This window comes from Bombus vancouverensis, chromosome 6 (genome assembly GCF_051014615.1).
Source record: "Bombus vancouverensis nearcticus chromosome 6, iyBomVanc1_principal, whole genome shotgun sequence".
Taxonomy (NCBI): domain Eukaryota; kingdom Metazoa; phylum Arthropoda; class Insecta; order Hymenoptera; family Apidae; genus Bombus; species Bombus vancouverensis.
Genome location: NC_134916.1, coordinates 17908076 through 17923676, shown reverse-complemented (window position 1 = coordinate 17923676; position 15601 = coordinate 17908076). Strand labels below are relative to the sequence as shown.

The window sequence follows — 15601 nt, the reverse complement described above, 5'->3', positions numbered from 1 at the left end:
TTCTCTTTATACGCCGCCACCTTTATGCATCGTTAAAACAGGCAGTCGCACCGCGCCAGTAGTAAAACCGCAGTAAATCGATGTATCGTTGTGACGACGATGCTTAAACGCGGCAAGGGTTGAATGGGAAGCAGAAAAATGAGAAAAACGAGAAACAGATCGAACCTCTGTTATTCGAGTGCTAAACTGCCTCGAAATAAATGAACGGTACGACACGAATATATCGAATCTTCTGAAAATTGTTCGAGGAATTGGAAAGATGTATCTTTGCAGACGCGTTTCACGTGTAGCGAAAGATCCGTTCGAACGGCGTCACGATGACAGAAATTAATACGACAAACAGAACTTTTCGTTCGTTTGAAGAAAATTATGTAATAAAGGAAAAGATTCCTCCTGCGAGGAAGCTAGACGTCAGCAACTTAATTAAGACCTCTCGTCGTTGATCCTCCTACGAAATTTTCGTCGTCCGTTCTTCCGGAAGACGTGACAGAGACGAGCAAGAAGCGGAGAGACAAACACGGAATGGCCATGAACGCAGGAAGACCGGAAGGTGCTGCGAGGTAGCGTAAACAATTGCCAGCACAATTAGGAAACGTTTGTCCGTCTGTGTTTATCGAAGGATCCGTAACTAGCTAAGGTAACACCTATCCATTTGCTACTCGGCAACGAAGCTTCGGTTTGGTCATGCGGACAATCTACAGAAATGTTATTGCGCGTTGTGAAACGACGGATTCGTCAGAAAATCGATTATGACTCGAACGAGTACTTTCGCTCTCGATGTTATCCATCTTCGAGCACGTTATACAATGCAGTCTGTTGTCTGCCGTCTTCGACGAAATTTCTTTTTACCGTGAAAAGCTTGGCCATGAGTCAATCGCTTATCCTTATCTAGAATCGCTCCATAATCTAAGAAACTTTTATCTACCTATGAGTGTTAACGAGAAGTGGAATTAATCAAATAAAGATCTCGCGAGAAACGTGCGACTCAACGAATTAACGAACTTGAGTTCTTCAACGTTAGTAGAAATTCGATTTGGATCACTTGCAGCTAAACGATCAGCATCGGTATAAAACGGATATTTTCCATTCTTTGTAATCGGTAAAGAACGGAATCGCTGGTTTCAGGCGGACTGCCCGGCAGATTATACGATTACGAGTTATGTCAGCGAAAATGGAGTTATTGGCGCACCAAGCACGGAGCATATGCCATGGAAGAACTTACCCTGACGTACATTAATTTGATATTGGATAACCGTTTCCGTCGTCGGCGCGAACCGACGCGCAACGCGATTCCGAAGGCGCTACATAATGGATATTTCCTCTTTCGCGAAAAATGCATTACCGTATAGAAAATGGCAAATGTCGTTCATGCAAATTTTTTAACGTATATTGTTGATAACGAATTTTAACAGAGAATAAATCATAATTTTGTAACCGTTTGATAATTGCAAAGTAACGTAATATTTCCACCACCTTCGCGATTCTTTAGATAACTTATAACGCAATAACAAGACATAATAAAAGCAAACGGGCAAGGAGACTCGATTTAGAAACAAAATTTCAAACGTTTCAATTATTTTCTCCTTAAAAAATGACCCCTCAAGTCGTATGAACTAACAGGTCTTTCGCATATAATGAAATCGTATCAAATTCTTTTAATATTTCATAAGAATTTCATATCTGTCGTTGCGCTAGTTTAGCTACTTGTTGCGGACATTCCTCTCCGCTCGTATCTATGACAGAAAATGAGAATAGTCTTCAAAGAGATCTTAGGAAGACCTAGGAAGCTTATTTCCGTGGCGTTGTGTAGAAGGCGAATGTGTCGCGAAAAAACACTAATTTAGTTCAATCTGTCCGTTTCCGATAGATGTAGGTGTATGTACGTGGGCCGACATGCGGGTAATCGTTCTACGTTTCCAATCCCTGCGGATACAAATTTTTTAGGAAATCCTCGCTGGTCGCCCGTCGACTCGTTCTGTAATCTACAGACGTTATAACGGACCACCATTATCTCTAAAGAAAAAAAAAAGTTAATGGTTGCAAAAAATTCATGAACCAAACGAGACAGGAAGGAAGAAAGGAATGATGGGAAAAGGGATACTTGCTTTTTACTTTCCTTCTTTCCCGTTCGTCTTTTACACTGCTTTACACTAGTCGATCGAACTCTATGCGGTTCTTATTTTGCTATCGTCATTATCTTAAAATCTCGATCGTTTCGCGTAATCGAAAGATTATTATCATATTTTTCCGACTAATCGTTTACAGATAATCAAGCACGTGTAAGATGCGTTTTACTTGATTACAAAATAATGTCGAAGCTTATTTTAAAAATATTTATTACTCATATCGTTACATGTAATGTTCGTATTTTTTTAAACAGACTATATACTTAGTCGCAGTATAAACCCGAACTAAACGTAAAAGACGGATAGCGTGCAACGTCGCTGAAATATGGATACCGTGAAGGTACTAACAGACTCAAACAGAGAACTGGTCACATAATCCCTTGACGGCAAACTTGTCGCATTACCCGTTGCATCACGTTCGGCAACTAGGCGTTAGTTTCCAGCCAAGGGACATTAGGTTCGGAGATGCTAAGAGAGTTGACAACAGGCACGAGTCACTTGTGAAACTAACGAGGCGAAGTTGACTTTGAGTTCTGAGAAATATGCGAGACAAATTACTGGACAAGCCCTATCGTCGCTACAGGACTTTTCCACCTATACAGATGCTTAAACGAAACTCCGTATGCACCAGACCAGTACGTGAATTCAATTAATTTCTCGATCAAGGGGAGCATTATCACTTCTTTTATCGAAGTGTATTATTTTTATCACATGCCCCATCAAATAAAAATTTATGCACCAGCTAGGTTTAGAAATAGGTTGTCATAGAACGATATGACTCATATGATTGATATACGAATACGATCGTTGACAAATGTTTTATGCCATCGTTTAATTCGTGCTTTTACTTTTAAATTACAACCGGCTGCAACGTTCCACGTTGCAGCAATGAAAGGCTGATACATCATGTCCTATCGAAGGAAGCCATCAATAGCGTAACCAGGAAGCCGTCCAAAGTTCTCTAACGATGATGTATCGAGGCTGTACGAGACCCCTAACTTGCGACCATTCCGATACACCGTAAGTTACCGTTTCTTTCGTTCTTTCTTTCTTCTATCCTTTCCTTCGCCACCCTTACCGAGAGAAGCATTACGTCCCTTGGTATCCTTGAAGTTACCATCGATGATGACCGTGACAGATAGCCTGTCATAACTCGCCAATACGAAAAACATATCTGTGGTCTGACGTTTGCTAAAAAAGTAACGCATGCCGGTTTTTTGATCCAAAAATGGGCAAGAATTATGTCGGTCAAATCATGCAGCGTCATCAATTTTTCCTTAATAAACTAAGAGTTGAGTTCACATTATACATCGTGTAATATAATATGTAAAAGTATTAAAATATATCCCTAGTTAACCTGAGGCTTTTTCATTGTTCTTGTTTTCAATATATTTTAAAATACTTCGAATGTATTTAACGTATACTCTCTGTGTGAAATATAACACAGTTCTCAGTTATATAGACCATTGGCTAAGCCGCGTCGAAATGGTATTTCCAAAGGAACGAAGGAATGCAGATTTTAATAGCTTATGGCAAAGAAGAGTTTGGAAAACTGTCAAATCAAGCTGCGATGATTTTTTAAAACAGAAACAGAGCTAGAGGGGTCAACGAGAAACTGTCAGAGTAGCTTTAGTTTCCCGAAACTGCGCCGCGTATTTCTGCATGGTGGAGACCACTCTTTTACGGTGATTCGCGACGCTTTTTATCTTTCTGCCCTTTTATGCTGTCGCTCTTACTCTGGAACGACATTGATGATACATTAAAATTCATCCGCACCTTTATTGCCGGTCGTTTCGTAAAAATTTTCCGGACGTTATCTTTTCGTGGCATCAGCCGCGTTTCGAAGAAGCAATTTACGCGATTAGATTCGATAAAAAGGTACTTAATAATGTTTGAAATCGTGGCTGGAATACCAGAAAATAGGATTAATAATCTTTCACATAAATTATAGAAGAAGTTCTTTGGAGATAGCGTTCGTAGTAGCCTTAACAAACTCATAATTTTGGTCGACGAAACCAGAATGCTGCTTTCTATTTTGATTATGCGTCATAATTAAATTTATGAAAGTTGACAGTTTGGAACATCGTGCCATCCCAACGACGCGGAAATGCACTTGCCCCTTTAAATGCCTAAAGGGTTTACGTGCGTGCTTTTCCTCGTATACTGAAGTCCATATTTTTAACTGTTATTGCAACTCTGTGGAAGAAATTTAATGTTTACTTCAGAACTAAGAACATAATCGTTCTGCATTCGGAACTGGCCTTAATCATTAATAGAAATATACCTATATGTATATATTAAAGTACGAAGCATGTATGAGCACTTACGGAAATTTCGAAAAATTCGAACTTTTAAATTTGAAACATATTTTCGAATGTTTTAAATTATAAATTGTAGTTTTAAATATTTGAAAATTCAAAAATTATTTGTTAAACTTTTCGAATGTATTAAAGTGAAGTAAAGTATTCATAATTGTGGAATGTTTTTTGAAGTACGTATTTTGATGTATATTTTTATTCTACTTCATTTTTGTGTTCTTCTTTACATGTAATCTACATATATATATCTTTAAATATAAAAATATTTCATAAATGATATATTGTGAAGTATATAAACTGTCAAACTATTTATATAGACGAATGTAAAGAATATACCACGTTATATTTCAAATTTAAATTTGACGCAACGCATGCGCACTATAATATTCGTTGAAAAATTTGAAAAGTTCACGTCACGTGACTCAACTTAAACGCGTCGCGTCGGTGTGGAAAGATGTTGAGATTTTAATGATATAAATTTATATTAAAAAGTTGTTTAACTTACGCGATCGAATGGTCTTACAGACAGCGTAATGTACAAAAATTGAAATGTATAATACTCTAAATGTGAAGTGAAATAAATGTAGAACGTTGAAATGAGCATCGATGGATCATTTACCCTGGAATGGAAATCGCAATGTAAGTCATAGATAAATTTTATTTGCAATTTTCTTCGTTTTATTGAATAATAAATCGTATTATTGAATATATCAATTACATACATTTCAAATATGTATAGTTTAAAGTAGAAATAAAGTATGTTTATTAAGTTAAAGAGAATTAAGAGTTTAGAATAATTTTAAACTCATTTAAATAAATGCAGTACAACGTTTATTTAATGTTTTAATTACACTGATTACATCAAAATCAAAATAGATTATACGAAGGTAAGATAAAATATATTTAAATCTTTTTCTTACTTCCTTTAATATCTTACACGAATCAACTACTTAACTACAATTTGTATTTATCTTAGTTTGATCATTTTAAAGTGAAAATAAATATAAGACAGACAGGTAAAATCACTCAGAACAAAGTATGTTTATAGTAATATTATCTTCATACAAATTTTGTTTACGACACTTTCCTTACAATTCTCATGATAAATGTGTACAATTTAAAAATTATACGGACTTTATCTCTACTTTAGGTGCTGCGTTCTATTTAAAATTTAAATTACATTATATTCAACACTCTACAATTGGAATGTTTTGTTAAATAATCATGGCATTTCTTAATTACACTTTTATAAAGTGGCAGTATATAATAAATTATCACTCTTAAAATAACTGCTAGATAGCTTAAAAATTCGGTTTATATAAATATTATTTGTTAAAAGCAATGTAAAAGCAACAGTATTTTGGTGATTAATCATGGTGTTAATTCGTGAATATACACTTGATCTCAACTGTAACATTCCTACTTAAACATAATGTAATCAATATCTACAGTTTTGATCATCTATTATACAGAATTATTAACTGATATGTGTAATGAATCCATAGAATATCTTCTTTCTTGTTGCGTTGTTTTCAACCATTGTTTGTGTTCGCACAAGTAAGGATATAACGGTACCACTAAGACACTGATATCATCAACCGATGCCATAGGTGAAAACTTCTCATCGGTTTCTTCAAGATTTTCTGATTTACCAACCCAAGCTCGTCCCACTAATCTACCACGTGCTGCTTGTACCAATTCTTGAGCACCCATTGTGAGTCTGTAAAACGGATAATTTTATAACCTTTATTTTTAATTACTACGAACTTTAATTCATACGAATTCTCTAATTTCTAAGAACAAAGAAAGAGAAGAAAGAATACCTGTATTCCAATGATGGATTATCTGGAGTAAGTGTCTTTCTAAGTATATTTGCTGCCGTTTTATCTGATACAACATCCCAAAGTCCATCTGTAGCTACAATAATGCAATCACGTTCTGTGAGATTACAGCTATCTAAATTTATAGACTGCACTTCGGGTTGTGATGATAAGAATGGCTTTATATTAACTCCTGTACTTGCTGCTTTTAAGCCATGATCTCCAAAACCACGCGTTACTCCTATAGTACCCATTACACGACTCTATATAGTAGAAATATATTAAATCCTTTTTAACTAACTCACGATATTTTCTGATATTGAGAATATTTACCCTTTTGCCATGTCCAGATATAAGAGGTAGCTTCAAATCAGAGAGCGTTAAGACTTTATACGCCCAACCAGTCATATAAGGTTCTCTATACAAAACCATAGATCCTAATTCTTTTTGCAAAGGTCGTTTTCTAAATTCTAGTGGTGTGAAATGACCTTTCAATAATTCGGTACTTCTTAGAAAACCTAATGCTCTGACACGATTTGATTCTGAATCAGGGGTATGATCTCTTGTTAATGCACGCTGACTGTCTCCCAAAACTAATACAGCTCTGTCAAGTGTACATTTGGTAATATTCTAATTTTTATCATCCATATTAGAAATTTAACTGTTGGCATTATTACCTTGAATCACCAGCACCTGCAGCATATAATCTACCATTGAGAAATAGAATGGTAATTGCTGTGCAACCTCCACCTCCTCCTTGAGCTTGTGCTTCTACCATTTGATCCATTTGTCTATATGCTAATTCAATAGCACCAATTACTAAATCTCTTCCTTTGATCAGTTCGTCTTCATCTTCGTTTAGCAGCATATTGCCAGGTATTGCCATTAATCTTCCCTGGAAAAGCAATTTAGGTTTAAAAATTTGACGTTGAAATATATCAGCAAAATTTTTATCTGTTCTTACAAGGATTATCCTATGTAAGTGTAGTCTTGCCGTTAAAGCCACTTGATAGCCAGCATGCCCATCAAACATAGAGAATATGACATAAGGTAACGTAACATTAACATCTGATAATTTGAGGTCTCCTCTGGTTGCAGAAGTTTGATCTTCATTCCATGTGCTTTTTCCAGCATTTATGCATTCTGCATAGCCAGCACACCATGGTAACCGACTCAAATCCCTTGGAACTATAATTGGTCTTACCCTATGATCAGCACTTACCTATTGATTATATAAATATTAAAGGTGTTTTTATTACTTATTATTACATTTTCTGACAATAATGATACTCCTAAATACTTACTTGAGTTTCTTCTGTTGTTAATCCTAGAAAACTGGGTCTACTATATGGTTTATTTTCTATTTCTGCAACAATGTTTAAATTAAGATAATCTGTTACTGCTTCGTTATCTGAGTCAGTAGGATATTGCAGACCGAGTTCACTTCCACCCACAACATTCATCAATACTGATTTAACTCTGTTCAGCATTTTTGATTATTACTTTTTATTATTATTTGTGAATACAGAAATCAGAAATATAGCACATATACAATGAATTTAATAGACTTTATCATGAAACATATCTTGAAAGGGAGATATCACTTCTAGTGATAACAACTGAGTCTGTTTCACTTTTTATCAAAAGACACGAATTCGCGTCTATGTACAACATTAGAAAACAGGAAGTACAAATTTTAATTGCTAACTTGGTTATCTGTCATCTGTCAATTATTAATCACAAAACTAATTCCGCACAAGAAATAATATTCTTATACCAATAATACTATCTTTAAAAATAAAATATTTCTATATGGCTATGCTTCGAACTATTCATAAGTCTGTGTTTCCTTTAATTGGTATCATCTTGTTGACAAATGATTGTCAACAATAAGATAGGTTATTCCCTGACACGAGTAGCAGTAGCAGGTAGCTGTTTTACCGTAAACAACTCGCAACATAGATTTTACATCGGATATATTTTCATATTCCACGTTCTTAAGGATTGTGAGATCCTTATTTGAGATTTTAGCGTTACCAGATGATGTTACCGACGTGGTATGGATTAAGACAGAATGAGACAAGGTTCGCTTGGTAGAAATTTGACTTTTTGCATGATCGGTATTTCAGAACATGAGTCACAAAGCTCTATAAGATGATACGTCTATGTTTTTTTTAGTTCACGTTTGTATTTAGGGTTTAAAAATACATATATGCAGAAAGCAGACAACGTTTGTACGATATCATAAGAAGTCGTAAAATTTGAGTGTTATTTATACGAATTGTTTGTAGGAATTTAATACATATTGAATATTTCGTAAATCAAATATGTCAAAAGGGAAGAAGAGTGTATACAGTAGTGAGGTAATCACTTTCTTTCGTATTATTTCAGTGTGGTTTACCAACATTTGTAGAAACATAGAAACATAATATTAAATTTTAGGAAGCTAGTAGTTCATCTGGCAGTTCTTCGCTATCATCTGACGAAGAAGTAGATGCTAGAGATTTAAAACCAATTAAGGAATATTTGTCAGATCGCAGGGAATTAGCACGTCAACTTTTTAAATCAGTTAAAGCTGAAAAAATACAAATGATGTTACCTCAAACATTAAAGGTATGCCATTTCTTGACATCACGCGTTAAGTAGACTGTCGTTTCTCTTCTATTTATTAGAATCAAGTATTTTTATACAATGTGGTTCACAGAATTATTCCTTTTAGAAAATGGATTTTGGACAGTTAGAAAAATGGTGTGCTAATGAATTAAGTGGCATGTCAAAAAGCCGTATATTGTGTATCTTAAATGGGAAACCTATGTTAGAATCATCAGATACAAATGAATCAGACGATTCAGGTATGTTTACTGTTATGCATTTTAGGATTTACTAGTGGTAATTTATATATGGTATACAAATAATTATAGGACCCTCGTTGGAAATTATCTCAGATACAGAGGAATGGTTTACCGATGATGAACTATGTAAAAAGGAAGATGGTTCGAAATTACCTAAAATAAAGAAAGAGAAAATCAAACAAAAAGGAAAATCTCAACTTAGTAAAAAAAGTGATAGTAAGTCTACTTGTAAGAAAATTCCTGATTGCACTCATAAAGATATACAAGTAAAGAAGGAGAATGTTATAGATAAAAGTAAAGAAAAGGATGGCGATAGCTTATTGGATTTGTTAGAGTTAGAAATGCGCGCAAGGGCAATAAGAGCTTTAATAAGGAAAGAGGAAGATGTAATACCAGATACTTCTAAATCTGTGGCAACTAACGATACGTCAAATGAAAATGCCGAAGCTAAGACCGAGCAAGATGAGATAAAAGAAAAAGAAAATTGTAGAAGGCAATTGGAGAGAATTATTAGTGCTCAGCAGAATACAATTGCTGAAGATGAAGACGTTGTATTAGTTGTCCAACCAACTCCGACTATTGAATTATTGTCTAGTGATAGTGAAGCAGAACCTCATAGTGGTGTGCGTGTAAATAAAAAATTACAAAACGAACGAGTTATAGAGACCAAAGACAATATTAATCATACTGAGAATGGAGATTTAAATAATATTTGTAATATTAATAGCATAGAAAACTCGAAAGAAAATAAAGTAACTAAGAGTTCAACAGAAACAGATAAAGAAATAGATAATACACATAAAACTGAAACTTTTAAATGTAATTATAGCAATAATATACTTCGTAAGGATAGTCAATCAAAATCTAGTAGTAAGAGACGAAAAACAAAGAAAAAGTCGCATATAAAAGAGCAATCAAAAAATATAACTTCCAAAATTGATACAGATAATATAAAATCAAGTAATACTAGTCAAAATATGAAAGCCACAGAAGGTGACGATTGTTCGTCACAAGATGTGAACATAGATGATAAAGTACACGAAAATAATATTAAATCAAAAATAACGCATAATAATCCTTCAGATAAACACGATTCTACCGAAACAAGTATTTCAAGCAAAGTAGGTTTAGATGAAGAAAAATCCATTGACTTAGATGAAATAATTGATTTAGATAACTATTGCGATGATATGGATGATATAGAAAATAGCGAGAACGATAAAAATAGTAAAGTTGTTGAAAAGAAGGAATGCAAATCGCAAATGGAAACAAATTCCTCACAGAAATCGAATGGAACTGAAACTTGGGCAAGTCGTTATTATCAAACGGACGATGTACAAAATGTAATAAAAGAGTCGAAGATCCAGTCGGAAATTCGTAAACGATTAAGGGAACGTCAAAGACTTTCTAAGCTTAGTACGTCTCCGAATAAAAATTGTCCTTCGTCACTGCCTGTAGTACAGGCAATTAATAATAAAGTTATCGAAAAACATCCGATGGGTTCGGTCGATGAATATTTGGCTTTAAAACACACTGCCGCTACAAGCCTTAATATTGTTAATAGCAACAATAGTTCTAACATATTAAAAGATAGCATAGTATCTATGAATACACACGTAGGTGTAAATAGATTAATTGAAAACGATCACGTGTCTAATGTATCTAATTCTGTATATTCTAAAAATCAAGTAATTGACAAAGTACCTAATTTAAATGATAACACAAATGATAATGATATACCTGCTACAAAAAATGAGACTATAGTTAACATGATTAACGTTATGAATCCTGGTTAATATAATTTTTAAGTAATATACATAATTATAATAATTCTATTTATAATTAGGTAATTGTAAATATATTTCACGAGCACTGTCTTCCAACAGTTGGACATAAAATACTTTTTGTACAACATTCCTATACCATAGAGCTGAAATAAGTCGTATTTTTCTCTGTAATTATAGAATGTAAAGAAACGAAAAATATGTAATTATAGACTTGAAGAAAATTGGTTACCGATTCTCATCTGCTATTAAAATTACGTAGAACTATTGAATAGATTGATATTAGATTAGATAGAAATATGGAAGTATATGAACATCAGTTTCTATGAAAGTATTTATACGATTTTAAAAGTCTTTATCTAATAAGTGCCTGTAAATGGAATTTCATTATACCAATACCAATGAAAAATTATATTCTTTACAGTTCTGTTGGAAACTAAGTTATCAGGAACTAAGTTGGAAACTAAGATATGTAGTAAATTATTGATAGCGACAATGTTAAAAGCAATTTTTACACATGAATACTGTCTGTTATATCAAATAGCTTTAATCCACTATGTTGCTTTGTAAATAATGATCTTAAAATAAAATTGTAGATATGGTACTATCCTATATTTTCCATGTATATTATTTTCACTATTTAGATTTAATACTTCAAGTATATCGTGTATGATTTAGCTTCATAAATTACAACAGAGAATAAAACCATTGACGTATCATTTATATCCGATCTGTTTTTTGTAAGACAATCATATATTACTTAGAGATGATATATTACTCAAATACGTACTTACGTACCTGTTTTATGTATTTTACTTTACGAGCATTCTACATTCTAAATCACTGACTTCTCTACTTTCGTTTCCGATTTTTATCGTTCGTTAACACGCGGAAGAGTTTTCGATTCTTCACAATTTCGCTAATTCGTGCACTCGATAAAACCTGTACAATATATTGCTTAATCGTTCTTAAATTTCGCGAAATCATACACCCAACGCAGAACGACTTTTTCTTAAAAAGAAAGAAAAACGAAGAGGGAAATGGAAGGAAAAGAAATAAAAAAGAGAGAATAACATGCATAGCATTTACACTTGTATAATATCTATTACGATTCAAAGAGATGGGAACAGTGCGGAAGCAAAGATCGAACGTTCGATCGACGCTTGTGCACTTGTAACGCACAAGCGATCTCGTACGACCTAGGAAATGCATGGGTTGGTCTGCGTAATCTCATTGACTTTGTGGCCGCGTGTACGAATGCTGTAGCGCAGGCATTACGACACCATGCACACACACCGGAAAGATTTTTCAGAACGACGACGGTCTTGGTACAAGGAACTTTCGATCGCGATGGATGGTTCCGGTGCCGTGGAACTTGGAAAGTTTCTCCGCGACGATGCAAATAAAAGGTACAAAAGGGAGGGAGACCGGTAACTTTGTACGGTAACAGAAAAGCCGATAGTAGACACTCTGCATCATGCGAGACAGATTGTTGACAAAGATTCGAGTGGAATTTAAATGAGTACATATAATCCTGTGACACGTTGCGCAACATAAGGCATTCCTATCTAGTCTACTTCCGATGAAAGTTACATTTAGAATTCCACAACACGATGTACCGGTTAATATGGTGATAAATTCAGATGTCACCGTTGCTACAGCTCTTTACGGTGATTTCTCTGATCGAATATGCATATGAAGTATGGAAATAGTAAGGCTATATAATTATACATATGTATTTCTCTCTACAGAGGAATGTCGTTTATCTGTTTCTGTTTGTACCCTTTGACTACTTTGGCATTAATAACGATGGAAAAATGAAATGCGATAGAGTACCGTCAATTTGACGTTTAAATAGAAAATTCAAACACTGCATGCGAATAGCGAAAGATAGAAGAAAATCTGTCGAATATTCGTAACAAACGTAGTCCCAGTTTCCTCATTTTCAATAATGTTGATTAAACGGATGTTATTTTCCACGTGGCTCCTCTTTTCCTTCAGGAATTCGATAAAGTTTTATCAGGGAGGAACATGGCTTAGGTGGTGGAAGTAATTTGTCGCACCCCTGTGAAATTACGGTCTAGTAATTACGATGAAGTTACGGTCTTATTTTAGTTACAACTCTGTTTCTCATTAGAATTGTGCTGTAAATTGCAGGAAAAGTTCTTCGTTAACGTAACTAGTTAAATATCTTCTTTAAGGCTGTCAATTTCACGATATTACGATCTTACGAATCTTCCACTTCGTTTCATCTCAGTATCGTTTCATTTTTTCATCAATTTATGTTCTATTTTTTTCACCATGCAACAAGGGCAAGAGGGTGCGAGCAAGTAAAACGCAAACTCGAGATGCGTGCGTGTTGACAGAACCAATATTAACGTAATGTTGACGATCATTTCTAGTGCAAACAAGGTAGAGTCTATCGTCGAACGTGACTGATCGTATAGAATGAAGGATTGCATATTCCCTTCACGTCGCAACGCGTTGTATACTGGTATGGAATGCTAGAGATTTTGCAAATCTATAAGAAAGGGGCAGACAACGAAAGTATGGAATACGCCATTAGATAGATAGGCACGTGACAGTTTCTATCCACATATTTGCGTCGTGCTAAAAAATCTGAAGATTCCTGTTCCGGTTGTTTTGCGAGCTTGAAACGAAACTTTTCTCGAGAGCATTCCTACTTCCTACATTACGGATGTATTATAAATTTCCATTTTCCATGAAGATATTCCATTTGCTCGATTTTGTTGACACGTATAGCAAGTTTATACGTTTACGTAGAAAGTGAAGGGGAATATCAGAAATGTATGCGCTGTACAGCAAATAAGAGATGTTTCGTCATTTGTAAAGGAAAAAAAAAAAAAGAAAAAGAAGGAAACTAAGTCAGTACGAAATCAAAGGTTCAAATGTTTCATCATACGCGTAGCAAACTAGTTCGCATTCTTGCTACATTATTATATCAGGCAACCATATGAACGTTTTGCAATAAAAACAATAATAATAGCCCCCGCGTCTTTCTAATTAAAACAAGAAAGTATAGCTTTATTATTTTAACGTTGATACGTTTGCATTCAAACGTCACTTTCGAATCTATTCGTACGGTATTCCTGTTACTTAGTTCACAAAGATTTCTTTAACGAATCCAAATGAATGCTAAATAGAAAATCTAAAGAAATAAAAGATACCTTTAACGGTTACTATTAAAGTTACGCAGGGAAAGAAGTTAGTATACAAAACTAAAAGCGGTTAGGTTAATGTATTCTTTATAAACGCAACAGTTTTTATCGTTAATTTTTTGTGATATGCGTACAAAAAATTGTTCTCCCAGTGTAGATCATTAACGAAGCTTTATATCGTATGAATCGGATCACGGTGTAAAACGAAGCACGCGAGGCTAGCGTGTAAAATCGGGCAAATAGCGGAAATAATAACGTGCGGAGATTGCACGATAACATAACGTCGCAATCGGTGCGTATGTATAGTGGGAAGCTCCTGACGCAACGCGCGGATTTCCACGTATATCAGAATAAAAAGTAGTGCGAATGTGAAGGTACCTCCTTATTCGTCTCTTCCAAGTATCTCCATAGAAGAGGCACAATAGAGATTGATGCAAACGCCAAGTCACGATTTTGTACGTTGTACAACGAAAAAGAAAAGACGAAAGAAAAATAAGACACATCGTTCTAAAGCGTGTTGCGTAACATGGGTAGACGCGTCTACGTCGAGCTGCAGCACGTTCTGATTTCTCGGAAACACCTGGTGTTCAACGATTTCGCGCCAATTTCTGGGGAACGAGGAAGCACAGAAGTTGCTTTCCTGTGCCATGCGAATAAATAATTGGGAATTTTCTTACGTAGTTATTAGAGAGCGACTCGGTACGAAACTCGAAACGCAGTAAATGAAAGCCTGCAACTTTTGAAGGATTTATATTTATCTTCCGTTGAACAAACACGCAGAACGAAACAATGGAAAATTCGAGGATTCATCGATCGATCTAAGTGTACTTTAAATTTAGCGCGGTTTCAAGTATTTGCATATAATCTTACGATCGTGCAAGGTACGAAATGATTGAGAGATTGCATAATATAGATATGGAAAGTATTAGTCACAGTCAATGGTGTTTCCTTAAAGCTAATTACGAGTATCCTTCTATCATACGTTACACTTCGTGATAATATTTTGCGTTGCTTACACGTCAAAAATCGTTTTGCCCGATTTAAACGCGAAACAGATGAAAATGATACACGGGAAAAAATAATGCGTTCGAGCAAAAAAAAGAAAAAAAGAAAAACGTTTACATCACAATTGACGGAAACGTAACTTGTCGTATGCAATCGACATACCAGAAGTACCAATGTGTATGGTTGAGGCAACATCGTATCTGCATCGTTCCTCTTTGCACGCGAACGCCATCCATATGCATTCTCCGGCTGATCGAAGAAATCTCTCTTTCTCTTTCTCTCTTACGCGAACTTCCTAGACCATTAAATATGATTACCTGGCTTGCGGCACGTTAAATAACGGGATTTGCTAACCAACAGTCTGCGTGTCTTGCTATATACGAAAGCATCGGTTAGCACGTTTTAAAACTCGCCTGGTCGCTAGGAGATAAACCTGGCTAATGGTTGTTGTATCTTAAAGACCTGGTAAATATTATACGGTAACGAAACCCCGTTTCACCGTGGTTTATAAACTGCT

At 34.9% G+C, this 15601-nt stretch overlaps 2 protein-coding genes and 1 long non-coding RNA gene across 3 annotated transcripts; 2 read left to right on the top strand and 1 right to left on the bottom strand.

The window, feature by feature from the left end:
• The first annotated feature begins 2400 nt into the window (after window positions 1-2400).
• On the top strand, window positions 2401-3488 carry LOC143302853 (uncharacterized). The gene is made up of 2 exons (XR_013058672.1): window positions 2401-2761; window positions 3013-3488. It is a non-coding gene; the product is annotated as an uncharacterized LOC143302853 (long non-coding RNA).
• A 1973-nt stretch (window positions 3489-5461) lies between these two features.
• On the bottom strand, window positions 5462-8221 carry LOC117159784 (protein phosphatase 1H). The gene is made up of 6 exons (XM_033339930.2): window positions 7569-8221; window positions 7229-7486; window positions 6942-7159; window positions 6598-6868; window positions 6268-6527; window positions 5462-6164 (listed from the first exon to the last, which is right to left on the bottom strand). The coding sequence occupies exons 1-6, from the start codon at window positions 7752-7754 to the stop codon at window positions 5909-5911; spliced, it is 1449 nt and encodes a 482-aa protein (XP_033195821.1). The 5' UTR covers window positions 7755-8221; the 3' UTR covers window positions 5462-5908.
• Window positions 8222-8406: 185 nt separating this feature from the next.
• On the top strand, window positions 8407-11514 carry LOC117159782 (uncharacterized). Its single transcript, XM_033339929.2, has 4 exons — window positions 8407-8627; window positions 8707-8877; window positions 8984-9116; window positions 9186-11514. Exons 1-4 carry the CDS (start codon window positions 8592-8594, stop codon window positions 10910-10912), a joined length of 2067 nt encoding a protein of 688 aa, XP_033195820.2. The 5' UTR covers window positions 8407-8591; the 3' UTR covers window positions 10913-11514.
• The last annotated feature ends 4087 nt before the right edge of the window (window positions 11515-15601 follow it).

Excerpts from the sequence above, each read along its gene's own strand:
- LOC117159784 (XM_033339930.2), bottom strand. The coding sequence starts at position 7,754 with ATGCTGAACAGAGTTAAATCAGTATTGATGAATGTTGTGGGTGGAAGT. Across the intron at positions 7,160-7,228 it reads ACTTACATAGGATAATCCTT|GGAAGATTAATGGCAATACC; the intron begins GTAAGAACAGAT and ends TTGCTTTTCCAG. Across the intron at positions 6,165-6,267 it reads AATCCATCATTGGAATACAG|ACTCACAATGGGTGCTCAAG; the intron begins GTATTCTTTCTT and ends TCCGTTTTACAG.
- LOC117159782 (XM_033339929.2), top strand. The coding sequence starts at position 8,592 with ATGTCAAAAGGGAAGAAGAGTGTATACAGTAGTGAG. Across the intron at positions 8,878-8,983 it reads TGTTACCTCAAACATTAAAG|AAAATGGATTTTGGACAGTT; the intron begins GTATGCCATTTC and ends TATTCCTTTTAG. Across the intron at positions 9,117-9,185 it reads AAATGAATCAGACGATTCAG|GACCCTCGTTGGAAATTATC; the intron begins GTATGTTTACTG and ends AAATAATTATAG.